Raw genomic sequence first — 27750 nt, 5'->3', positions numbered from 1 at the left:
AACTACTGCAACAGACATGACCCATCACACACAAACAGAGGGAAAGGTGAAAAGACAGAGACAGAGATATACAGAAAGAAGAAAGCTATGTAAGCTGAGACAGACCATTACTCTTAAACATAAGTAAACTGATTATCACACTCTGTTGATCACCTGTCATTCCTAACCTAAACAATGTTCTCACCTTGGAGGAGACGCTCTAAATGGGAGAGCCACAGCAATCTTCTGGGGAAACTTCTGAAGTACAATGCTATGGTTACAGGGACAACAAATACTAGGGTAGTTGCCCCAAGCCAAATGAAATCAAGTCAAGGACTTGAGAATCTTCTCTGTATTCAACAGACATGTCAGATACTTTAGCTGCCCAAGAAACTTCTTTGTTTTTCATATTGCGGGATAAAATAAACATTTATATTAAAACAAAAGAAATAGATATGTCAGAGTATCATTCAGCTTAATTGATTCACTTCCACTTTATCCTCATAAAATCTGTGATGCAGGTAGGGCAGAAATACTTTTCTCACCTGTACAATGGAATTAATAGCAAGTCAATGAAATGAAGTCACTTATTCAAAACCATACAGTAGACCACAAGAAAGGGTAAGGCTGGTTCTTTGACTCCAGGCTAGTATTTCTTCCAGTAGACTAACATGATATAGTTGAGTACTCATTCTCAAGAAGTTCCTCATACTTGGTGTACCGTACCATTAATATACAAGGTTTTATAATGTACTGATATGACTAAAGTAATGAGACAGATTTTCATAAGTCACACATGAAACCGGTTGTATTTCCCAAACTCGCTCTGTTCTTTGAGCATTTGCACTCACTGTCCTTTCTCCTTACATGCTTTTTGCCCAGATACACAATTGTTTCCTTTTCACCAGGTTTCAATTCAAAATGCCCTCTTCTCAGGGAAGCCTGTCCCAACCACTCTGGTCAAGATAAGATGCCTTTGCCATTCTCTACTAAATACTACTATCATATCCTTTCTCACTGCACTTCTTAGTACCTAAAGTCATTTATTTATTTTTGTTTTTATTATTCATATTCTGCTACCAGAATATAAGCTCCTCCAGATGTGGACTCTGCTTACTACTGTAACAACAGCACCTAGAATAATGACTAACATGTAGTAAGTGTTCAAGAAATATTTGTTGATCAATGTCTCTTCTAAAATGGATTATACTTTTAATATGATTCCTATGTGATAGTAATTACCTTGAAAATAAATATTAAATTATTAAAAATGAGAAAAAAAACTTGATAAAAGTTAAAAGCTAAGCTGCCAACTTTCAAAGGAAGAAAAGAACCCTCATTGTTAATCTTTAGAAACATTATTTGTAGGGCTACTTTTGGATCTTCTGTGTCTCTTTATAATCTTCCTTAGTTCACTAACATGAAACTGACTGAGGATTTTGAAGAAAATCTATCCAGAGTTTATACACAAGATACTATAATCCTTTAGCAAGCATGTTTTTGCTAAATGTGGTTTTGAGATAATGCAGTTTTATATATTTATATTCCAAACTGAAAACAGTCATCTTATTATATGCTCTGTTCAGTTCATTCCACTTAAGAGAACAATCTATGCAGTAATACAGAGGGAGAGAGACAATCAGTTTAGACTCCACATTTCAAACCAGGAATTACTAGAACCAGAACAAATATGCATGGATATTGCCATAATTTATGAAAAGGCTGAACAATTACTTAGCAGCTATTGTAAAACTGCAATCCGGGACAAGCAAATTTACAAGGAACTGCATTTCAAGCCAGTAAGGGCTGATTCAGACTTTAAAAAAGAGGTATAGTCTGTATAATATAAAACTTACATAAATATATATATAGCCATGGTTTTTCCTCTAAACATCCCCACTTTTAGAATTTGCACGAATGTTTTCCTATTTTTTTACATTCAATCTATCTGCATCTTTATATATTAGATGTGTATCTTATAAACATCATATAGTCGTTCTTAAATTTTAACACAGTCTGACAATCTTTGTCTTTTAACTGAAGCAATTGGTCCCTTTACATTTAATGTAATTACCAACATATTTGGATTTAGATATACTACAGTCAGTGCTGTGGTAAGCCACCCATACTTCCTCTAGAAATGGAACACTCATTCCCTCAGCTGCTGAGCATACAGGCAGTCAACAGCTCTCAGCTGAATCTTTCTTTGGGACTTGGCCTCAGCTGGAATACAGCCTTACCCAAAGTCATATCCCCTTTAGGGAGGGTGGGAGAGGATGGAAAACTGTATACAATGACTGGTCAGTGAGGGGGGTATAAAGGCCTGGACCTTTGCAAGGTCATGCCACCCCCAGGTTCCCTGTAGAATCATCTGATGTTTTTTTATTACGACTGCACTGCAGTTTAAACTTCTCATCTGGTCTATCTTCCTTCCTCACTCCGCCACAGATTTTTTTTTTTTTTTTTTTTTTGCGGTACGCGGGCCTCTCACTGTTGTGGCCTCTCCTCTTGCGGAGCACAGGCTCAGCGGCCATGGCTCACGGGCTCAGCTGCTCCAGGGCATGTGGGATCTTCCTGGACCAGGGCACGAACCCTAGTCCCCTGCATCAGCAGGCGGACTCTCAACGACTGCGCCACCAGGGAAGCCCTCCCCCACAGATGTTAACCTCAAAAGCCCATCCCAATAAACTTCCTTCAGGCAAATCTCAGTCTCTGAGTCTGTTTCCCAGGGAATTCAATTTGAGACATCTATCACCTTATTATGTGTTTTCTACTTCTTCTGCCTGTTATGTTTCTTTTTCTTTACTTTATTGCCTTCTTTAGGACTGAGTGTTCTTTTATTATTTATTCCATTTTTCCTATATTAGTTTGGAAATGATATACTCTTTTTCTATTCCAGAGGCTATCCTAGAAATAGCAAATATATAGTTGAATTAGCAAGTCTAAAGTTAACTGATTAATACTTTTCCCCTACTCTGCAATATGATAAGAATTTTAAACATTTTAGCTCCTTTTACCCTTTTCCCAAGTTATATGTAATTGTTATTCTAGGCACCTCATGTAAGTGGACACATACAACATTTGTCCTTTTGCATCTAGATTATATCATTTAGCATAGTATTTTTGAGGTTCCTCCATATTGTGGTATGTATCCGAATTTCATTCTTTTTAAAGGTTGAATAATATTCCATTATATGTATATATCACATTTTGTTTATGCATTCATCTGTTAATGGACATTAGAGAGTTTCCACCTTTTGGCTACTGTGAATAATGCTTCTATGAACATTGATGTGCAAGTATCTGTTTAAGTCCCTGCTTTCATTTCTTTTGAGTATATACCTAGAAGTGGAATTACGGGTAATTCTATATTTAACTTTTTGAGGAACTTCCATATTATCTTCCTGATTCTCTTAAATACAATTTCAATTCCCTGTTGAAATTATCCATTATTTTATTTATATTCTCTACTTATTTTCCTACTTACTTGAACATGAACATAGTTATTTTAAAATCCTTTTAGGATGATACCAATATCTAGGTCATCTATGGATCTGCTTCTATTGTTCGTGTTTATTTCTTGGTTTTCAGTCATGTCATCTTGTCTTTTGGCATGCTCTGTAATTGTCTACATAATGCCTCCAGAGAGGATTTCCCTTCCCTCTAGTAGGCAGATATAATGGTAGCTGATCACCTTAATCCAATGAGGAGCTGGGCTGAGTGCAGGCTGAATTGTACCTCTGGTAAAGCTCAATCTACTTTTGACTCATCTTTATTCCAAGAGCATAGCCCTCCAGGATTTTTAACTGAGAGCCTGGGAATTCATTGAGGTTTCTCTCCCTGGAAGGTTCATAACTCTAGTCTGTATCTTGTGAGACTGCCAAAACGTCTGCTTTTCAAAGGCTTTCCAATGAGATTTTTTTAGCCTCCCACTCTGTAAAGCCCCAGGATTTGGCAAATATCCCAACAGGATAACTGGCTTTATGCTTGAGGCTCCCTTAGTTTTCTATAAAAGCTTGCTGGTTTCTTATCCCCAGCAGCAGCACTCTCCCAGTATACAGTCCTGGTTCTCAGACCCCTGCTCATGCTTAGCATCAGCAAATTCCTCAAGCGAAAAAGAAGCTACAAAGTCAGCTCGCCTCTCTGAGGTTCTTTTTGCTCACCTTCACTCTTGGTGTTCAGTCCTTTGGAATCTCATCCCAAAGCATGGTGTACCAAGGTCCCACTCTTGGTAGAAAATGGACTTTTAAAAAATCTTCCTAGCCCCATAAGACTGTATTTCAGGTCATACATTTCCAGGCAAACACAGCCACAAAATCTAGGCTCACCTCTCTTAAATCTTATCCTCTCCCAGATCTTGATCAAGTAATTCCTCACTATCTTGTTAGCTCTTTGAAGCTTTAACATATACATTAAAAATTTTTTCTCTGCCTGCTTTTTAGTTCTAATCACACAATTCCTATGCCATATCAGTACAATCTTAGTACTACTGGTCTTAGTACTACTAGTTGTGGTAAGTTTTAAGGACGTAATTCCCAAATGCAGAGAAACTACAATTTTTTTTAAAGCTAGTCTTAGGAAAAAAGATATATTTTAGGCTCAGAAAACATTTTCATTATTTTCAAGTTTTAGAATGATAACCATTAAATTATGCTAGAATTATATTCTGCTTCCATTCCTTATCAATTAAAGTGAACTTAAAGGAAAATAATATGGTACTTCAACTATAATTCACCCATAACAGAATATGTACCAACATATCCCTAATATTTTAAAGGCTATTGTATTAAAACAGATAAAACCATGTCTATTTCATTTGGGCTTAATCTCTAGAACAGTACTTCTAACATAACCAGATGATGTTAATAGGTCTTCCTGGGAAGGTTGCAGTGGAGATGGATTTTTTTTCCTAATCAAGTATATTTGCTTTCTCTGGAGATGCAGAATGCACACTAGTATATTAAAGATCCTGAGAAGTCCCCAGTAAAGTCAGTTATTTATATTTGTTTAACCCTCTGTTTTCAAATATATCTGATCATGGAATACATTTTTTTTTTTTTTCTTGCGGTACGCGGGCCTCTCACTGTTGTGGCCTCTCCCATTGCGGAGCACAGGCTCCGGATGCACAGGCTCAGCAGCCATGGCTCACGGGCCCAGCCGCTCCACGGCATGTGGGATCTTCCCGGACTGGGGCACGAACCCGTGTCCCCTGCATCGGCAGGCGGATTCTCAACCACTGCGCCACCAGGGAAGCCCATGGAATACATTTTAATGTGTACACTTTAATGTGTGAGGAAGGTGACCTAAAAAAAAAAAAAGGAAATAAACATTTCAAATAGTTTTGGTTATTTATATGTTACAGTTGATTATATAACTTCTTTCTTCTTCATTGAAGGTGAGCTGGTGAGTCTTGTGGGGGATTTTATTAGCTTCATTAATCTTATAACTTCCTTTATCAGTCTTTTCTGACATTGGGTAGCAGAAAGAGCATGAGCTTTCTATAGAGACAGAATTAGGATCAAATTCTGGCTCCACCATCACAGGCAAATTCTTCTCTCTGCTAGCCATATTTCTTTATTTGTAAAGTGGGCTTGGGGGGCTTTTACAGTATTATTTTAAGTACTAATGACCATGTAAAGTACCCAATGTATTGTCTGGCTCAAGAGGTTCCTCCTAGTAAAATTCCTCAAGGATCTGGAATGGACCATTGGAATGAACATAAGATTGACATCTTTCAACACTCCTTGATTTGGAACTCTTGTTAATTAATTCCCTTGCTTCTTATATTAGTAATTTCTCCCCTGCCTAGTTAAGAGGCTGTAATACTCCTGGGGAATAATGTTTTTTTTTGTTTTGCTGTTGTTTTTTTAAATTTTTTATCCTGATTGAGTAGCCGGAATTAAATTGATTTTTATTTTCTTAGAACTTTGGAAAGGTTCAGCTCTCCCTGTCTTATGGGGAGACATTTGCTACTGTAATATTTATTTTACCTTACTGTAATGATTCATTTTCTTCCCTGCTAGACTCTAAGATCGTAAGGTCAGGATATCTTCTTCCTTGCTAAATGCACACCCCTAGCACCACTGGCCTAGTTAAAGAGTAACCACTAAATAATTATAGAATTGTTAACAAGTTATAATAACTGGGATCCCAACCACTATTATATCAAAAATATAATTCTCAGATGAAATGTTTTAATATTATTTATATAGAAGATATCAGCAGAAAACAAGGAGTTAAATTTACTTATCCTGGATTTTCTAGAAATCTTAGACTGATAGAGCGATTTTCCTGAGATACATCCAATAATTAGGTTAGAAATTAAATAATAAATACACTTATATGCTTTTTAGGTAAATTTTCAGTATTCGAGAATGACTCCATTTATTCAAAAGATGTGTTCCAGAAAGTCTGCCTGCAAATAACACTTTCATACTATAAATATTTAAAAACCCATCTGACTGGGCTCCCCTGGTGGTGCAGTCATTGAGAATCCTCCTGCCAGTGCAAGGGACACGGGTTCAACCCCTGGTCCAGGAGGATCTTACATGCCGCAGAGCAACTAAGACCGTGTGCCACGACTATTGAAGCCCGTGCGCCTAGAGCCCGGGCTGTGCAACAAAGAGAAGCCACCGCAATGAGAAGCCCACGCACCGCAAGGAAGAGTAGCCCCCACTCGCCACAACTAGAGAAAGCCTGCGCACAGCAACAAAGACCCAACACAGCCAAAAATAAATAAATAAACCCATCTGATTACAGTAAACTAAACTTCAAGTATATTTGAAAAACAAAAATCCCTCTTTGTAATAAGGATGCTTTCACACGGATTTCTGAATACTGGATTTTTCAAAGTGGGGAACAGTCCTACTAACTTGGTCATATCAAAATGCTAAGAAGTTCAGCACAACTCAAAATCAAGTTAACTTTTACTTTAAAAAATTTTTTAGCATGTATATAGTAGTAAATATAATGTGTTATTAATATAGGTTTTTAAATGTGTTATTAAATTTAGAATGAATAAACAACAAGGTCCTACTGTATAGCACAGGGAACTATATCCAATCTCCCAGGATAAGCCATAATGTAAAAGAATATTAAAAAAAAGAATGTCTCTGTGTATAACTGAGTCACTGTGCTGTACAGCAGAGACTGGCACGACACTGTAAATCAACTGTACTTCAATTAAAAATAGGTTTTTCCATATACTAGAAAATAAAAAAATACTTACTATTATTTTCTTACAGTCCTTTCCTCTGCATAGTTCTGTATAGGTAGAGTATTGCACATATATAATCCAGCTTCCAACAAAAACCACCAACCAGGAAAAGAAAAGATATTTCATTCGCACATATGAGAAGCGAGCCTGTAAGTAAAAGAGCACATAACAATCACTCATTCTGCACCAAGTCAGCATTCACTGTCCTACAACATGACTTTTCCCCCTTTCTTGGAAGAACTCAATATATATTCTAGGCTTTCATATGGCAATTCTCCTAGAACAAAGTGTACTTTCACTTAGTCCAAACAGCACTGGTCTTAGAAAAGGAAGCTCCTTGGTCTTGCCAAGGAAAAGGGAACAAAATACCCTTTAAAATGTATAACCTTTCAAATACCATCAGCATCCAAACCTACTCATTAAGCACAAGCACGTGCACCATGCTACCCTGGGCACCCAGTAATATCAGGTAAAGAAGGACACCATTCCCACTTACTACAAGCTTACAGAAGAGTGTTTCAAATAAGAATCTTAAAGTTCTTCATGAATAAGCATGGTAAAATAATTGTGTTTTAAGAAATAAGAACAGAGAATTTGGCTACTTGTCTAATGTCTCACAGTGAAGTACAACCAGAGTAAGAAGTTATTTACATTCATTCCTATTTCCCTGCTGTATTCACCAATGCTTTATGTTCCTTCTATTCAACTAATCAAATGCTTCACCTAAGAGATATTCTGGAAACTTAAGGAGAAAGTTACAACTATTAAAGGAGAAGAAAGGTTAAGATATATAAAGAATAAAATACTCCCTGCATGTCAGTTTGTAAAGCTGCACAACAGGATTCTCTTTGCACTGTTTTGCTCTCAGTGCTCTGGTATCTCATTGCGACTCGGGTCAGTTAGTGCTTTTTCTCCATCAACCACATATCAAACAGTTTAATCTTCAAAATGTCAGCTAGTCAAGATAATTTGATATTTATTTTTTGAGTCTGGAACACCAGTGGTCTGGTTTTATAAACAACTGAGTTTAGGACTATGGGGAGAACTGAACAAAATAAAGATACGTAAACAAACAAGAAAGGCTAGTTTTGCTTTTACAATCACAAGTCAGTTTCTCACACTGGGCAACAGCAGGATACTGTGAGCATGCAAAGAAAGCAGAAAGAGATGAAAGAGACGTAAATGCATCTGCAGAAGACAATGAGTGCAGAGGAAAAAGAGACTCAGGAAATACTGAATTCTGTTGGCTTTATTTGCGGTTTAGATATCGGTCTTTGTGAGGTTAACAGATGGTGAATCCCAGTACCAAAAGGCTTGAGTACAACGAATTCACTATTATATGATAGGTCTCTGAGCTGTATTATTAAAATATTTTTTAAATGCCTTTAATGCAAGTTATTTTTGTATAGTTCTAAATGAATTCAGCAAAAATAAAGTTCATATAGAATTCCAAATTAAATCACATAAATGACAATGGGGTATACACCAAGGGGTTTGTTTGAAAGACATTTAAGATTACTTAGCCCTGATAAGAGGTCTAGTCATCAGAGAGAAATTGATATGTATTAGTATTATGAAGCTTAAATATGATTAAATGACATAATGCCTATAGAACATAAGCACATTGCTAGGCACATAGAAAATACTCAACAAATAGCAAAATCAATTTGCAAGGCACTGAACAAAAAGCCAATAATGCTGTCATTACGGTTTGGCCACCACCTTCTTTTTGGGCTTGCCAAAAAGAAAACTGAATCTGAACCTGATTAAGCCTTACCAGTTTACAGGAAATACAGGAGACAGAGGAATACAAGTGACACTTAAGTAAGTGACACTATTAGGATACAATCAGCAAATTCTAGGCTGTGGGAAGTGCTGCAATACAAACAACCCAGTTCTTCAACAAATAAAATACAAGGGAGAAAACAGAAGATGGGAAAACCAAAGATCAAAAAATACATAAGAAATACTGTATATTAAATAATCACAATCTGTGGATCTTTTCTGAGTCCTGATTCAAATGTAAAACTGTAAAAGAAAATGACATTTATGAGACAATTGAAAACTTGAAGACTGACAGGATACCTGACGTCGTTAAGAAATTATATTAATTTTGCTGATGTAATAATGTAATGTTTAAAGAAAAGAGACCTTATCTTTTAGAGATAGACATCTAAATATTTATGAGTGAAATAATATCTGGGATTTGCCTCAAAATAATACGGGAAGGGAAAAGTAGGTGGGGTATGATTAAAACAAAATTGGCCATGAGTTGGTAACTGTTCAAGCTGGGTGATAGTTACATGCCTTCTTTTGTACATGTTTTTCTCTACTTTTTAAACATTTTTTTATGTTGTGTGATAAGGAATACTTCCACACCAAGACACCCCCTTCCCACACATTCATTCAGCAACTATTTATTGTCTATTAAGTGCCAGGTGCTGCCTTAGGAACTTTTAGAACATCTCCAGTTAAAGGGACAAACAAGTTAAAAATCTACCATACCAGTACCCTTAACACAGTTAAGAGGGTTCTTTGAACAACTGTAGCATGGCATGCTTTTACTTTTAGAAGTCCAATCTTTTTTATTTTTTTGGCCACTAAAGAAAGATTATTTAATAAAAGATGATGAGACAAATGTTAATTATTTGGAAATAGCATATTTAAATACCTAAAACATCTTATATTAAAATAAATTCCACATGAGGGACTTCCCTGGTGGCGCAGTGGTTAAGAATCTGCCTACCAATGCAGGGGACATGGGTTCGAGCCCTTGTCCGGGAAGATCCCACATGCCGTGGAGCAACTAAGCCCGTGTGCCACAAATACTGAGCCTGCACTCTAGAGCCTGAGAGCCACAACTACCAAGCCTGTGCACAGCAACTACTGCAACCCACGTGCCTAGAGCTGTGCTCCACAACAAAGAGAAGCCACCACAACGAGAAGCCCGCACACTGCAACAAAGAGTAGCCCCTGCTCGCCGCAACTAGAGAAATCCCGTGCACAGCAACAAAGACCCAATGCAACCAATAAATAAATAAATTTATTTTTTAAAATAATAAATTCCACATGAAACTGATGTACATGTAAAATCTGAAATAATATAATACAAATGTAGGAATCAAGAAGTTACTGAATAAAATTATTGAAACCATTTTATTTTAGGAGAGCTGAAAGAAAAGCCAATCTTCTTTTTTTTAGACCAACTTTGTGATTTTTATTTATGGGCAACAACTATATACTCATAGATATCACTAAACTGTGTACAATTAGAAACACAGCATTGTAGAAGAGCAGACATCAGAATTAAACAGAGCAGACTTAAGGAAATATCAATCTTCATTATTTTGCCCATTTTTCATCATGTGCACAAAGAAGCATGAATGAAATTTGAAATCTTTTAATGGCAATAAAGTTACAATCACCTACCTGCGTGACAAGTCCAATCGTATATTAACAATGAGATAGGGTTTTAATTTTTTTTTTTTTTTTTTTTTTTTTGCGGTACGCGGGCCTCTCACTGTTGCGGCCTCTCCCGTTGCGGAGCACAGGCTCCGGACGCGCAGGCTCAGCGGCCGTGGCTCACGGGCCCAGCCGCTCTGCGGCATGTGGGATCTTCCCGGACCGGGGCATGAACCCGCGTCCCCTGCATCGGCAGGCAGACTCTCAACCACTGCGCCACCAGGGAAGCCCGAGATAGGGTTTTAAAAGAAGATTAATCTCAATTCATTTAGTAAAAAGTCAAGGAATATTTTTTTTTCCTTCCTGCCTTGCTCCACAGCAGGTAGAAGTCTCAGAGCAAAGGAAAAAACACAGACCTGGTGAGCAGGGCTCTCTCTTAGTGTTCAGAACTTGGTCCTGTCTTACCTTCTTCTTGACACCTACCTCAAGAAGCCTAGTGATGTCAACTACCCTCTGGCCTCTGCATCAATGATTTCTATTAGCTTTCAAATGCATATTGAGCTTAATAGATGCCAGCGGCTAAGACTTGTATATTTCTCCCTCCTGCAGAGCCAGTTTAATAAACTTGGAATCATTTTGCTTTTCTCTAAAATAGCTACGTTAAATTTTTTCCCTGGCATATGTTTCAATGGAAAAACACCCTGTAAACTGGCTTGCCCGCTGAGTGTTCATCATGATACAGAATGTCAAAAATTTTGGAGAGGAAGTTGGATTAATGATGTTCCCAGCAGGGCACTGGGCATCACCTGTTGTACACATAATGACAAAAGGAGTGAAACACGTTTTTATTCCAGAATGCCATGGAACTTATTGTGATTTGAGAGTAACACGAAATAGTATAAGGACCTTCATGTGTGTTTTTTTTAAACATCTTTATTGGAGTAAAATTGCTTTAAAATGTGTGTTAGTTTCTGCTGTATAACAAAGTGAATCAGCTATACGTATACATATATCCCCATATCCCCTCCCTTTTGCATCTCCCTCCCACCCTCCCTATCCCACCGCTCTAGGTGGTCACAAAGCACAGAGCTGATCTCCCTGTGCTATGCAGCTGCTTCCCACTAGCTAGCTATTTTACATTTGGTAGTGTGTATATGTCAATGCTACTCTCACTTCGTCCCAGCTTACCCTTCCCCCTCCCCGTGTCCTCAAGTCCATTCTCTATGTCTGTGTCTTTATTCCTGCCTGCCTTTAGGTTCTTCAGAACCTTTTTTTTTTAGATTCCATATATATGTGTTAGCATACGGTATTTGTTTTGCTCTTTCTGATTACTTCACTCTGTATGACAGACTCTAGGTCCATCCACCTCACTACAAATAATGCAGTTTCGTTTCTTTTTATGGCTGAATAGTATTCCATTGTATGTTTGTGCCACATCTTCTTTATCCATTCATCTGTTGATGGACACTTAGGTTGCTTCCATGTCCTGGCTATTGTAAACAGAGCTGCAATGAACATTGTGGTACATCACCCTTTTTTTGTTTTGTTTTTCTGCGGTATGCGGGCCTCCCACTGCCGTGGCCTCTCCCGTTGTGGAGCACAGGCTCCGGATGCACAGGCTCAGCAGCCATGGCCCACGGGCCCAGCCGTGGGATCCTCCCGGATCAGTGCACAAACCCATGTCCCCTGCATCAGCAGGTGGACTCTCAACCACTCGCCACTAGGGAAGCCCCTGTGACTCTTTTTGAATTATGGTTTTCTCTGGGTATATGCCCAGTAGTGGGATTGCTAGGTCATATGGTAGTTCTATTTTTAATTTTTTAAGGAACCTCCATACTGTTCTCCAGTGGCTGTATCAATTTACATTCACCAACAGTGCAAGAGGGTTCTCTTTTCTCCACACCTTCCTCAGCATTTACTGTTTGTAGATTTTTTGATGATGGCCATTATGAGGTGATACCTCATTGTAGTTTTCATTTGCATTTCTCTAATGATTAGTGATGTTGAGCGTCCTTTCATGTGTTTGTTGGCAATCTGTATATCTTCTTTGGAGAAATGTCTATTTAGGTCTTCTGCCCATTTTTGGATTGGGTTGTTTGTTTTTTTGATATTGAGTTGCATGAGCTGCTTGTATATTTTGGAAATTACTCCTTTGTCAGTTGCTTCATTTGCAAATACTTTCTCCCATGCAGATGGTTGTCTTTTCATCTTGTTTATGGTTTCCTTTGCTGTGCAAAGGCTTTTAAGTTTCATTAGGTCCCATTTGTTTATTTTTGTTTTTATTTCCATTTCTCTAGGAGGTGGGTCATAAAGGATCTTGCTGTGATTTCTGTCATAGAGTGTTCTGCCTGTGTTTTCCTCTAAGAGTTTTATAGTGTCTGGTCTGACATTTAGGTCTTTAATCTATTTTGAGTTTTTTAATTTTTTATTTATTTATTTTTGCAGTACACAGGCCTCTCACTGTTGTGGCCTCTCCCATTGCAGAGCACAGGCTCTGGACGCGCAGGCTCAGCAGCCATGGCTCATGGGCCTAGCCACTCCGCAGCACGTGGGATCTTCCCGGACCGGGGCACTAACCTGTGTCCTCTGCATCAGCAGGTGGACTCTCAACCACTGCGCCACCAGGGAAACCCTAGTTTATTTTTGTGTATGGTGTAAGGGAGTGTTCTAATTTCATTCTTTTACATGTAGCTGCCCAGTTTTCCCAGCACAACCTATTGAAGAGGCTGTCTTTTCTCCATTATATATTCTTGCCTCCTTTATCAAAGATAAGGTGACCATATGTGCATGTGTTTATCTCTGGCTTTCTATCCTGTTCCATTGATCTATATTTCTGTTTTTGTGCCAGTACCATACTGTCTTGATTACTGTAGCTTTGTAGTATAGTCTGAAGTCAGGGAGCCTGATTCCTCCAGCTCCGTTTTTCTTGCTTTCACTATTCGGGATCTTTTGTGTTTCCATACAAATTGTGAAATTAAGTCAGGGAGGCTGATTCCTCCAGCTCCGTTTTTCTTGCTCAAGATTGCTTTCACTATTCGGGATCTTTTGTGTTTCCATACAAATTGTGAAATTTTTTGTTCTGGTTTTGTGAAAGTGCATTGGTAGTTTGATAGGGATTGCACTGAATCTGTAGATTGCTTTGGGTAGTCATTTTCACAATGTTGATTCTTACAGTCCAGGAACATGCATGGTATATCTCTCCATCTATTTGTATCATCTTTAATTTCTTTCATCAGTGTCTTATAGTTTTCTGCATACAGGTCTTTTGTCTCCTTAGGTAGGTTTATTCCTAGGTATTTTATTCTTTTTGTTGCACTGGTAAATGGGAGTGTTTCCTTAATTTCTCTTTTAGATCTTTCATCATTGGTATATAGGAATGCAAGAGATTTCTGTACATTAATTTTGTATCCTGCTACTCTACCAAATTCATTGATTAGCTCTAGCTTTCTGATAGCATCCTTAGGATTCTCTATGTATAGTATCATGTCATCTGCAAACAGTGACAGTTTTACTTCTTCTTTTCTGATTTGGATTCCTTTTATTTCTTTTTCTTCTCTGATTGCCCTGGCTAAAACTTTCAAAACTATACTGACTAATAGTGGTGAGAGTGGGCAACCTTGTCTTGTTCCTGATCTTAGAGGAAATGGTTTCAGTTTTTCACCATTGAGAATGATGTTGGCTGTGGGTTTGTCATATATGGCCTTTATTATGTTGAGATATTCCCTCTATGCCTACTTTCTGCAGAGTTTTTATCATACATGGGTGTTGAATTTTGTCGAAAGCCTTTTCTGCATCTACTGAGATTATCATATGGTTTTTGTTTTTTGGGTTTTTTTGCGGTATGCAGGCCTCTCACTGTTGCGGCCTCTCCCATTGTGGAGCACAGGCTCAAGACGCGCAGGCCCAGTGGCCATGGCTCACAGGCCTAGCCGCTCTGCGGCATATGGGATCCTCTCAGACCGGGGCACGAACCCGTGTCCCCTGCATCGGCAGGCAGACTCTCAACCACTGCGCCACCAGGGAAGCTCTATCATATGGTTTTTATCCTTCAATTTGTTAATATGGTGTATCACATTGATTGATTTGCATATATATTCATGTGTTCTTTAATTTCTGCAGATCCTGCTGCTTCACATTTTAAAATAAAGATTAAGGAAAAAGCCATAAATGACATCTGTAGCTATTAACTAATTTTATTCCCCTGTGTGGCACTCACTAAAATGTTCCCAGTGGTGTGTTCCATACCAATTACCTAGACAATCTAGACTTTGATTAAGAAATGTAGTTACTGTTTCTGACCTTTTTATTTTTGCTGAACTATCCAAAATATGGCCCAGCAGATATTCTGTTCTGCAGATTTTGTGCCTAGCTACTAGTGGTACATTGCTTTATTCCAAATTATGCTCCTGAAAGTCATGATAAGAATTTTAGTAAATACACTACAGCAGTGATTCTCAACTGGAGTCAATTTTGCCCCCAGGGGATACCTGGCAATGTGTGGAACTGGGGAGTGCTACTGGAGTCTTGTGGGTAGAGGCCAGAGATGCTGTTAAACATCCTTCAATGCACAGAAGTGCCCTTCACAACAAAGAATTATCTGCCCAAATGACAATAGTGCTAAGGCTGACAAAACTTGTATTATGGTTACACAGTAAAATGAAAACAAAAATTAAACAGTTGAAAGAATCAAATTTGTATGACACTATCATTTTATTTTAGTCTTTAAGGCATAAACTACTAATTAGAAAAATGTAACATCTATCTGGAAATAACAGAAGTAATTCTTTATGACTAAATGATTGGCAATATCTTATTATAAAGAAAAATCACTGGAGATGGAAAATATATAAATGATGAAATTAACTTTCCAACCAATTCTACTGTAAAGAATAGTGATACTTTTTCTTCTTTTTTTATATCGTTTGATCTCACTGTATAACTTTATTTCAAAACAAATCTGAAGGGCTTCCCTGGTGGCACAGTGGTTGAGAATCTGCCTGCCGATTCCGGGGAAACGGGTTCGTGCCCCGGTCCAGGAAGGTCCCACGTGCCACGGAGCGGCTGGGCCCATGAGCCATGGCCACTGAGCCTGTGCGTCCAGAGCCTGTGCTCCGCAACGGGAGAGGCCACAACAGTGAGAGGCCCGCATACCACCAAAAAAAAAAAAAAAAAGACAGATAATAACAAATGTTGACAAGGATGTAGGAAAAATGGAATCCTCAAAAAAATAATAATAATAAATAAATAAATAAATAAAAACATGACAGGTTGGGGCTTCCCTGGTTGCACAGCTGTTAGGAATCCACCTGCCAATGCAGGGGACACGGGTTCAAGCCCTGGTCCAGGAAGATCCCACATGCCGCGGAGGAACTCAGCCTGTGCGCCACAGCTACTGAGCCTGCGCTCTAGAGCCTGTGAGTCACAACTACTGCAGCCCGTGCGCCGAGAGCCCGTGCTTCGTAATGAAGAGTAGCCCCCGCTCACCACAACTGGAGAAAGCCCGCATGCAGCAACGAAGACCCAATGCAGCCATAAGTAAAATAAATAAATTAAGATATATATAACAGGTTGAACAGTGTCTATCTAGTCCATTCTAATCAGACATCTCTGAAGGTAAACACCTCATTTGTAAAGCAATTAAAACAGAAGTGACATGTTAAATGGTAACTACATCAGAGTTAGAAGGGTCCTCAGTGGACCCAGATTCTATTATTCTTTTTCTCATCAAAGTATTTTCATACCAGAAAACAGTACATGCCCAGTATAGAAAAAATGGACAATAAAGAATTATGTAATTCCAGTTATAAGATAAATAAGTCCTGAGGTGTAACGTACAGCATGATGACTGTAGTTAACAATACTGTATTGTGTATTTGAAAGTTGCTAAGAGAGTAGATCTTAAATGTTCTCATCACAAGAAAAAAAATTGTAACTATGTGAGGAGATGGATGTTAACTAAACTAATTGTGGTGATCATTTTGCAGTATATACACACATATCAAATCACTCTGTTGTATACCTAAAACTACTACAGTGTTATATGTTAATTATATCTCAATAAAAAAACAAAACAAAACAAAAAATAATTATGTAAAAAAGAAGGTAAATGATCGAGTTTTGGTGTATTTCTTTCATAGCTGTTATATAATGTACATATATAACATAAAGAAAAATAAAATTGGGGTCTTATGATAGATGTCATTTATCACTTTTTTCCACTTAACATACTAACATACTATTAAACACATTCTTAGGCCATTACAGTCTTGATATTTAAAAAACATGATATTGGGCTTCCCTGGTGGCGCAGTGGTTGAGAATCTGCCTGCCGATGCAGGAGACACGGGTTCGTGCCCGGGTCCGGGAAGATCCCACATGCCGTGGAGCGGCTGGGCCCGTGAGCCATGGCCTCTGAGCCTGCGCGTCGGGAGCCTGTGCTCCGCAACGGGAGAGGCCACAACAGTGAGAGGCCCGCGTACCACAAAAATAAATAAATAAATAAATAAAAATTTAAAAAATGATATTTAAATGAATGCATAGCATTTTGCAGTATGGGTATACCATAATTTATTTAATCCTATTTCTATTGTTGGACATTTTTATTATTTCCAATATTGTGGTCTATTAATAGTAAAAACAACACTATTATTAATGAGAGCCAATATTTATTAGTGTTACCCTGTACCAGGAACTGTTATCTTCATAAAAAGTCTGCTCTGGGGTGGTAAATTGGTCAGGGGTAAGAAAACTGTTGTCCATGAGCCAAATCCAGTCTGCTACATGGTTTTGTAATTTTATTGGAACACATCCACCCCATTCGCTGATTTACTGCCTAAGGCTGCTTTAATGCTATAATGGCAGAGTTGAGTGGTTGCAACAGAGATCATATGGCCAGCAAAGCCCCAAATATTTACTATCTGGCTCTTTATAGAAATAGTTTGTCAATGCTTGGACTGTAAATATTCATTCCTTCCCCATTCCCCGCTTTCCCGGCCTCTTTAAGGTTGGGCTTGGCCATGTGACTTGCTTTGGCCAATGTTTGTTAGTAGATGTGATGCAAAGAAAAGTGTACAATTGGACTTGCCTTCTTACACTTCAGGCACTGCCAGGAGAAGAACAGGTCCCTGGTAGTCCATTCATCCCAGGACAGTAAATGACACTGTAGCCCACCTGAACCAAACCCATAGCCGGGAGCCAATCCCAGCCTAGAAAAGTTGAACTCCAGCTGACCTGTTGATGTATGAGTGAGAAATTAATGGTCAGTGTGTGTCACCAAGTTTTGGGGACAATTTGTTACGCAGCATTGTTGTTGTAGCTAAGTGATACTGGACCCCTCCTTACGCTTAAATCTCCTTATAAGAACTCTATGAGTGGGGACTATTCATTTTACAGATGGAGAAACTGAGAAACATATGCAGGTTAAAGCAAAGCTATAATAGTAGTAAATAGGAGAACCAGGATTTGAATTGAGGCAACATGGCTTCAGAGTCCATATTCGCTCTACTCTATTGCCTACTGTATTAAATACATAAGTATTTGCTTGAGTATTTGATTATTTCTTCAGGAGAGATTTCAGCAAGAAAATTTCTACGTCAAAGGGTATATAGTTTTAAAAGGTTAATGATACATATTGTTACATACTTTCCAAAAACTTGCAACAATTAACATTCACTGGTTTTTCAAATGCACTTTTTTCACCTTCACCAGCATCCAATTCTATGGGCAATTACATTTTTAGTTTCATTTACAGTTACAGTTTTAAGACAGTGGCCTTGAATTTTTTTAATATGCTGAATCTTTTCTTCTTTTTTAAAAAAAATGAACAATTGATACTCTCTGAATCTTTAGCACTAGATTTGACAAAAGCCCAGGTATACAAGAACCAGTGGGGCACTGAATAGAGCTACAGTGGTTGACTACTTCAGGCCTGACCTAAGTACATTATCCTAAAGAATTATTAGAAGCACAGAGAAATCTAAGATGGGCCTTCAGGTTATGTCAGTCCAAGGAATGAGAAATACGGCCTTCCACTGCTCAAATCAGTCTCTCAGAGAACAGAGAGGTCACAGAAGCATTCTTTCTTGGAGTGAACATCGCCAACACCTAACGATCCTCTTTTCAGTTCAATAGTAAAATAGTTGATAGTTGTAGCAGTTTAAAAATTAAGTATTATTTTAGAATAGACTAAAAATCTGTCTGGAATGATAATCTTATTTCAAAAATATTACAAATCATGCAAACCAGATGGCCATCTCTAATTTTGGAATTTCTCAGGCAAGTGTTAATCTAAATTGCCTTCCCATTTCTCTCCTAAATTCCAAAGAAAGCAAAAAACAACAAAAAAAATGAAACCTACAGAAAATGCTTCAGAGACAGACAACATCTATTTTGATCACAGCAATTTTTACAACAGAAGGATCTCACTTATAAAGAAAACGCACTGAGACAGGTTTCTAAATGAAAACGTTTTTGCCTGCACTGTAAATAGTACTGCACCTACTTGAGGCATGGTTTTTTTTTTTTTTTTTTTTTTTTAACCTAAGAGTAACTAGCACATATTAAAATACTGACAGGAAGTCAGCAGAAAGAGTCTGAAGAGAGTAGGGTGTTGGCAGATTAACAGCACAAGGTTTCTGAGAGGTCAGAAGGGAGGGGACCCAGAGCAGAGATGAAGAGACAGCAACTGCACTGTGCCCAGAGGCAAGAGGAAAATGTGGGTGCACGTGTACGTGTGTATCTGAGTGGGGAGGTTGTGTAGTTTCCATCAGATGACTTCTGTTTTCTCTGTCTTTGAGAATAAAGGGAGAGAGAAACCTAAAACAGAAAAATTACTGTAACCTAGATTCATTTTTCCAACTAATTTGAAGTTATAAAACATTTCAAACATACAGATAAAATGTCTGTATAGAAAAACAGAAGGGGGGAGGGATAAATTGGGAGATTGGGATTGACATATACACACTATTATATATAAAATAGATAACTAATAGGGACCTACTGTATATAACACAGGGAACTCTACTCAATATTCTGTAATGACCTATATGGGAAAAGAATCTAAAAAAGAGTAGATATATGTATATGTTTAACTGATTCACTTTGTTGTACACCTGAAACTAACACAACATTGTAAATCAACTATAGTCTAATAAGAAATTTTTAAAAAAATAAAAAGAGAAAATAACATAAAAGGTAGTTCTGTACCCACCACTAAATGTAAATAGATGTCAACAGTTTGCCATATTAATTTAAAACTCTTTTCTAAGAAGAAATACAATGTTACAACCAGATCTCAATGCTCTCCCCTTATATTCCTCATCTTTCTTTTCATCTTCAGAGGAAATCATTATCTGGATATTGGTGTCTATCTTTCCCATGTATATTTTGTATTTTTACTACATAAATTACCAAGTTATATACAATACATGGTGCTATATGCTTTGTGTTGTGAAGCACAAAGATACAATAAAAGCTTTCTTAACCACTGCGCCACCAGGGAAGTCCCAAGGGTGAGTTTTATAGTATGTGAATTTTATCTCAATAAAGAGGTTATTTAAAAATTATTGATTTAATCCATGTTTACTAATATGAACAAATAAATCAACCACAACTACTTTCTTTTTTTTCTTTTTTTTTTTTTTTTTGCGCGGTACGCGGGCCTCTCACTGTTGTGGCCTCTCCCATTGCGGAGCACACGCTCTGGACGCGCAGGTTCAGCAGCCATGGCTCACGGGCCCAGCCGCTCTGCGGCTTGTGGGATCTTCCCGGACCGGGGCACGAACCCATGTCCCCTGCATCGGCAGGCGGACTCTCAACCACTGCGCCACCAGGGAAGCCCCCACAACTACTTTCTTAATAATTTCTAAAAATGGAGTCTACAGTCTCCTGCAGGAGGTCATTCCAGTGTCATATGCCCTGAGAATGTTCCTTTTTATAACTTTCTAAGAAAGTAGATGTTTCCTTCTTTCCTAGGGAGTAATTCTTTTGGCCAGTGAAATAAAGAGGAAAGGGGCTGAGATTCTGGAGTCTTTCCTTCTTTTTGCTGCAAAAGTACCAGAACAAAGATAATCTGAATTAACTGACAATTTGAAACTCTTTCAATTTTTCCAATTTCATTTACTGAAAAGACATTCAATAAAATTTTAAAATTCACCCATAATTCCACTGAACTAGAACAACAGCTGTTTTCATTATCCATTTCCTTCTAGTTGTCCACATGTAATTCATTTTATACACATCTATAATCAGTGTATATGCAATTTTGTATTCTTTTTCTCATTATACTGTAAACATGCTGTGTTGTTAACATAGTTTTATGACATTCATTTTTAGTGTCGCAATAATATGCCATTCAGTTGATATATCATTATTTTCCTAACTTTTCCCCTTATGTTGACTTTAAAGTCTTCTTTCTCCAATTTTTCTGTGTGTATACAAGTTTTGTAAAGATTTTTATATTTTCCTTCTTTTGAATTATTTCCTTAGGTTGTTTCTCAGCAGTAGAGCTTCTGGGTCATACAGTAGGAACATTTTTATGGCTCTTGCTTTCTAAACTAGTATGAATTTTTCAACATTATTTTGCACTATGTGTGTGTGTGTGTGTGTGTGTGTGTGTGTGAGTGTGTGCGTGTGCATGTGTGTGTAGATATAGATAAATTTAACAGACCTGAAAATGGTACTAAAGGCTCTACTGTTGAATTTCATTTTTTAAAAGTGGGTCATCTTTACTTTTTATTATGAAAATAGCAAATGCTCATTGTCAAACTGAAATAATTTATGAGGCATACAAATAGAAAGTGAAAGGCTCCCCCATTCTTCTTTTGGAGGATTGATTACAACACACCATCTTGTAAATTTGAGTTTGCCGAAGTGGGAAATATGATTTAAGGATCAAAGGTTCTAGGATGGTCCACATACAAACCCTATGAGCTGACTAAAGTCCACCAGAGTTCCATGAGAGGAAAGAATATCCAAGTAGAGGGCTGTGGGCATGTGAGCCCTAGTGAACAAGAAGAGTTAATGCATTCCACAAGGCAAAAGGCAGACGCTGTGGTGTATTTTTGAGAGTAGTGAGATGAAAGGAGAATCTAAGGTGACCCTAGTGTACCCTGGACTGAGGGTGACTTGGCAGAGACACAGGGACTCATTTCATATAAACAATCTCTAAGGCAAACTGAATACCTTAAAGTGCCTTAAAACTAAAATTAGTGGAAAATAACTGTTATTTTCCACTAAATACTTGACACAGCCTCTGTCACCAGTAGAGAATAAGAAAACAATTAAATTTATTATAAAGAAAAAATAAATTTGTCTCCTGCTTATACTATAAAGCTCAGAGATGATTATGTGTTGATCTAACTAGAAGGTCATTTCTTGACTATAGACTACAGAACATTCAAAGGTTTCTAATTTACAAGTACATTACTCAGTTCTGTATTTTCTATGCTCAGCTAGCTCTGATGGAAATTGTTTTTAAGTCCCAGATCAGGTTGTCTCTTTATAACCCATGTTTTCCTAAATCACTCCTATAACTCATCCAGCTGTGCTTATTCAGACACAGAAAACAAACTTATGGTTAACCAAGGGGGAAAGGGGTTGGGGGAGGGATTAATTAGGAGTTTGGGATTAGCAGACATACACTATTATATATAAAACAGATAAACAACAAGGTCCTACTATATAGCACAGGGAACTATATTCAATATCTTGTAATAAACCATAATGGACAAGAATATGAAAAACAATATGTATATATATGTATAACTGAATCACTTTGCTGTACACCAGAAGCTAACACAATGCTGTAAATCAACTATACTTCAATTGAAACAAAAGATTGTACTTATATACTATCTTTGCAATTTTAGTTTGCACTAGTTTGTAGATTGCTTGGTAAGGGCTCTGAACTGTTTATGTGGGTAAATTCTTTATCCTCAATAGGACCATCAACTCCAGGGAGCATATTCTTTTCATTCTTATTCACCCATACAGTGAACACTAAACTACAGCTAGATGATCACAGAAACTTGTTTAATTCTACGATGGAAACGGATGGAAATTTGCTATATAATGGCTCACACTTGGATTATTAATACCACCAGCTATACTGGAGACTACCTTTCTCTTAACTAAAAAGTTTGCCAAACATAAAAGACCTGAGCACTTAAAATATTGCCTATTACCCTAGCTTCATCTCCCACCCCACACCATCCCCATTCTACTAAACTTTATGCTGCAGAGATACCAAAGTAGAATTGTTTTTGGAACACATGATGCTACTTCACATCACTAGGCCTTTGCATATGCTCTTTCTTTGCTTGAAAGTACCTTTCACCTACCTGAGCATTTGGAGTGTCTTTTTATTCTTTATAATCACCACCTCCAGGATCCCCCATGTCTATCCTAAGAATTCTAAGATGCTTTCTTCTGCGCTATCTCTATATCTTGAATAAACTTCTATTGTTGCACTGAGTAGACTGTATTGCAAAAAGAAAATAAAAAAACTTCTTTACATGTATTTACCCCATCGGACACAATTCCAGACTCAGCAAAAATTTATCCAGGAAAGGAATGGGAGGAAAGAATGGAGAAATGGAGGGAGGGAGACCCAGGACAATTTCTGTGACCTCCACTGTGCAGGAACCATGTCTTATTCATCTCCATATCTCCATGGGACTGATCAGTACTTAGGACACATAGGGCTTCATTCAATGTTTGATAAATTGATTTGACATATACCTTAAAGGAAAAAGCAATGAACCACCTTGGCATGAAATTCTTATCAAAGGGTGAACTGCCATTAATCAAAACAATGTATTATTTGAGCCAAATCAATTGTGGTGCACACAAGTACATTAGGGGCCCAGCTTGAGATTCTACAGAATCCTAGTGCCAAGAACTAAGCCAGACACTCCAATGTATGAGATATGATTCTTTCCCTGAAAGGGCTCATAGTTTTGATTGGGAATCAGGTTCATAAATAGATGCACCTTGAGGGCATTATACTAAGTGAAATAAGCCAGACAGAAAGAAAAATACTACATGGTATATCATTTATATGCAGAATCTAAAAATTTTTTTAAAAGTCAAACCCTTAGAGAGTAGAAAAATGGCTACCAGAGGCTGGGAGGTGGGGAAAACAGGGAGAAGCCAATAAAAGACCAGTAAAACCTTACAGCTGCACAATGAATAAGGTCTGAGGATCTAATGTAAAACATGGTGACTATAGTTGATAACAATGTATTTTTTTTTTAAAGATGATGCAATCAATAGTTATTTAGGAGATGCACTAGTGGACTTGCTGAGGGATTAAACATGAGGGTAAGGAAAGAGGAGAGTCTAGAAGGACTTGAGTATATTTATCTCTTCAGTAACTGGAGAGTATCACTAACTGAAATAGGGAAAGAAGCAATTTGAGGGCAGGACTCTGGCTTTGGACACGTTGAATATGAAGTGCTATCTAGAGGTAGATATCAAATAAGCAGCTAGATGCAAATCTGAAGTTCGGGGTGGGGAGGTTTGGGCTGGTGATACAGCAGGTTCTCATTAGTATTCTATTTTATACATATTAGTGTATATATGTCAATCCCAATCTGTTTTTTTTTTTGGTTTGTTGTTTCCTTTTATTTGTTATGATGTTTCGTAAACTGATATATCTGAAAAACTGTAAAGCCACTATTAAAATAAGTCCTTATTTAAATAAATAAAAATAAAATTTTAGAATTTTGAAGTTGAAAAAGGTGAATGTTTCAGTGTTCCCTTTTACATTGTTTTAGCTAATACTATACTTTGAATAATACATGTATTCTCCGGTTTAACTGTTTAATGAAGTCTTAATTGTTTTTGGCTCTTTCTTGTTCCACTATTTTGTATGCTTTTTTTTGCTAGCAACAGCATTTTCATCAATTTTTCTTTCTTTTTTTAACTGGAAAACAATACATGCTCATTTCAAAAGCTAAAAAATACAAGAAAGTCAAAGATAATTGAAGTATAGTTGATTTACAATGTTGTGTTAATTTAACATTTTGAAGTATTTCCTTTCAGTCTTTTTTTCTGAGAAGTAATTCTTTTCTTCTTTTTTAACATTATTGTACTTTGCTCTTATTTGAGCTTCTGAATCTTGTAGTAAACAGTGCCTGAGGGAGATGATTTCCAGATGAGTTGTTTGTGCCCAATTACCCAATTTTGTCCAGGGGGAATAACAACTCATAAGGAAACTGTTTGCTTTTAAGTTTAGTCCAGATAGCACACGACACACATTCCTGCAGATTCATCAGTGTGCTTAGTTCCATCAGAGTGGTTTGGTAGGATGAGGATTCCACTAAGAGCTTGTGACTGCCTTCCGCTTACTGGTAGTCCTTTAGGAAGTCTGCCAGGACTTTCGTAACATATATTCTGCCCTTAAGTTCTTTATTTTTTGATTTGTTTTTCAGTCAATTCAATGTTTTGTTTTTCAAGAAGGTTATGTGAACTGTTGGCATAGTTTTGAACCCCGGCACACATGAATGTCTGTTACCCTTATGAACAACAACAAAAAATGCAGCTGGATACAAGACTGCCTAGTCACAGCCTTTTCCCTTGAAAACTTTGGCTCACCTTCTGACATTTGATGTCATCAACAGCTACCATCTCTCCCACAGTTTTCAATCTCTTTTATTTATCCCTCTGATTTCCCAGGACATTTCTCAAATGTGTTTTCCACATCATTACCTCAGTACACCTCAGTGTGAATCCTACTTTTTACCGTCTCCAATTTGTATTTTAATTCTGCTACTGCATGTTGTTTACCTACATCTATCCATCTTTTTTGCCCTGTTTTCATCTCAGCCTATTTGTTCCTTTTGTTTTTATGCTTCAGTTCCATAGAAGCCTTTTCTTCTTGCATCAACAAAGGATACAGAAAAGTTTTAAAATTTCTTATAATTCTTATAAAATATAATTTTCAGAGTTGCTCTTCCTTTAAATCTCCGTGATGATGTTCCCTTTCCCTTGTTCTAAAAGTTTTATAAGTCTCATATTGTTATGTGACCTCTCATTTGAGGATGAGAAAGACATCTAGACCTGCTGTTTGAGAACAAACAGAATGTGTGGACTGCCACTGGCCCCATTCTGTCAATGTATGTGCTAGTGGATTCCCCTGCTCCAATCAACAGCTGTACAGTTGATAAGTACAACTTCTTATCTAATTCCCGGTGTCTAACAGGTTTCCATCTGCTAAATTGAGATAAGATCCAACTACTAGGCTTATTGTTATGCAGAAATGATAGTATATTTTTTTAAAAAAACAAACACTACAATCTTCAGTGTATTATTTGAGATGCTTTTGACTATGAGTAATAGAAAAATCCATCTCTGATTGGTTTTGACAGAAATAAAATTTATGGGCTCAAATAATTTGAAAGTTCAGTAGTATGGTGGGCATCCAGTTTAAAAAAAAGTAGAACTTTTTATTATGGAAAATTTCAAATCTGTACAAAGTAAACAGAATGGTACAACGAACCCCTATGTACTCAGCACCCAGCTTCAACACTTTAAGATTCTGCCATTCTTGTATCATGGATGCCTTCACCTTCTCCCTACCCCTACTTGTTATTTTTGTAATGGAAGTTCTCAGGTAACATTTACATAAATGGAGGTGCACAAATCTTCACTGTAAAATTTTACCAAATGGCCACACATTTATAACCCACATTGAATTGAAGCATAGAACACTTCTGTTTCCCCAGAAAGTCCTCTCATGTTTCTTCCCAGTCAACCCACAGCTCCCCACTGCTAGTCCCAGTCTACCTCTGTTCCAACTTTTTTTCCAGTGGAGATTAGTTTTGCCTCTTCCTCCAATCTTATAGAAATGAAATCATTCAGCATATGCTTTTCAATGTCTGGTTTCTTTCACACAGCATTATGTCTATGAGATTCATCCATTTGTTGCATAGATCAATACTACACTCCTTTTTTGGTGAGCAGTATGCTACTGTATGCATATAACCACAATTGTTTATTCTCCATTTATGGATACGTGGGTTATTAGTTTTGTACATTGAATAAAGGTGCTATGAACACTCTTGCACAAGTCTTTTTGTGGAGTATGTTTCCATTACTCCTGTATAAATATACAGAAGTAGAATTACTGATTTAAAGGGTAGGTATATGTTTAACTTTCTAAGAAATTGACAAAAACATTTCCATCCACAGTGTATGAATATTCCAGTTGTTCCACATTCTTGCCAACATTTGGTGTTTTGTTTTGTTTTGCGCTACGTGGGCCTCTCACTGTTGTGGCCTCTCCCGTTGCAGAGCACAGGCTCCGGTCGCGCAGGCTCAGCAGCCATGGCTCACGGGCCTAACTGCTCCCGGACCGGGGCATGAACCCGTGTCCCCTGCATCGGCAGGCGGACTCTCAACCACTGCACCACCAAGGAAGCCCCGATAATAAGTTTTTTGATGATTCATTTTCTACTATATAAATTATCTGTGTATAGGAACAGTTTTTACTTCTTCTTTTACAATCTTTATTCCTTTGACCTTTCCTTACCTTACTGCATTAGCAAGGACAGTCAGGAAAATGTTGAGTAGAAATTGTAAGAGTGGTACTTTTGCCTTGTTCCTAGTCTTAAGAGGAAAGTGTTCAGTGGTTTATCATTTATATTATTTTTTAAATTTGTCTTCAACTTTTTTGACTTTATTTATTTTTTTGGCCAGGCCACTCGGCTTGTGGGATCTTAGTTCCCCAACCAGGGATCAAACCAGTGCCCCCTGCAATGGAAGCACAGATTCCTAACCACTGGATGGCCAGGGAATTCCCAGTGGTTTACCATTTAGAATTACATTAGCTGAAGGTTATTTTGTTGATGCCCTTTATCAGGTTGAGAAAATTCCCTTCTAATTCCAGATCCATGTATCAAGTATTTATGCTGAATTTTGTCAAATGTTTTTTCGGCATCTATTGAGATGATCATATGTTTTATTCCTTATTCTGTTATTATGGTAATTATGTGTATTTTCAAATACAAAACCAGTGTACATTCCTGGGATAAAACCTACTTGGTCATGCTGTGTTAATCCTTATATACATTCCTGGGTTCAATTTGCTACTATTTTATTAGACAGTTTTATGTCTATGTTATGAGACTTTTTTATTTTAAGTTTTTATAATA

General features: G+C 37.5%; 1 protein-coding gene across 1 annotated transcript in view; it reads right to left on the bottom strand.

Moving 5' to 3' along the window:
• DIPK1A (divergent protein kinase domain 1A) overlaps positions 1-27750 on the bottom strand; it is a 114675-nt gene that overhangs the window by 29162 nt on the left and 57763 nt on the right. Inside the window, exon 2 of the mRNA XM_059082455.2 lies at positions 7208-7342. Within this exon, the coding sequence (XP_058938438.1) occupies positions 7208-7342 (135 nt within the window). The remainder of the gene's footprint in view (positions 1-7207; positions 7343-27750) is intronic.

The sequence above is a fragment of the Kogia breviceps genome, chromosome 1, assembly GCF_026419965.1.
Source record: "Kogia breviceps isolate mKogBre1 chromosome 1, mKogBre1 haplotype 1, whole genome shotgun sequence".
Lineage (NCBI taxonomy): Eukaryota > Metazoa > Chordata > Mammalia > Artiodactyla > Physeteridae > Kogia > Kogia breviceps.
The sequence above is the reverse complement of the archived record's forward strand: the minus strand, read 5'-3'. Positions and strand labels throughout refer to the sequence as shown.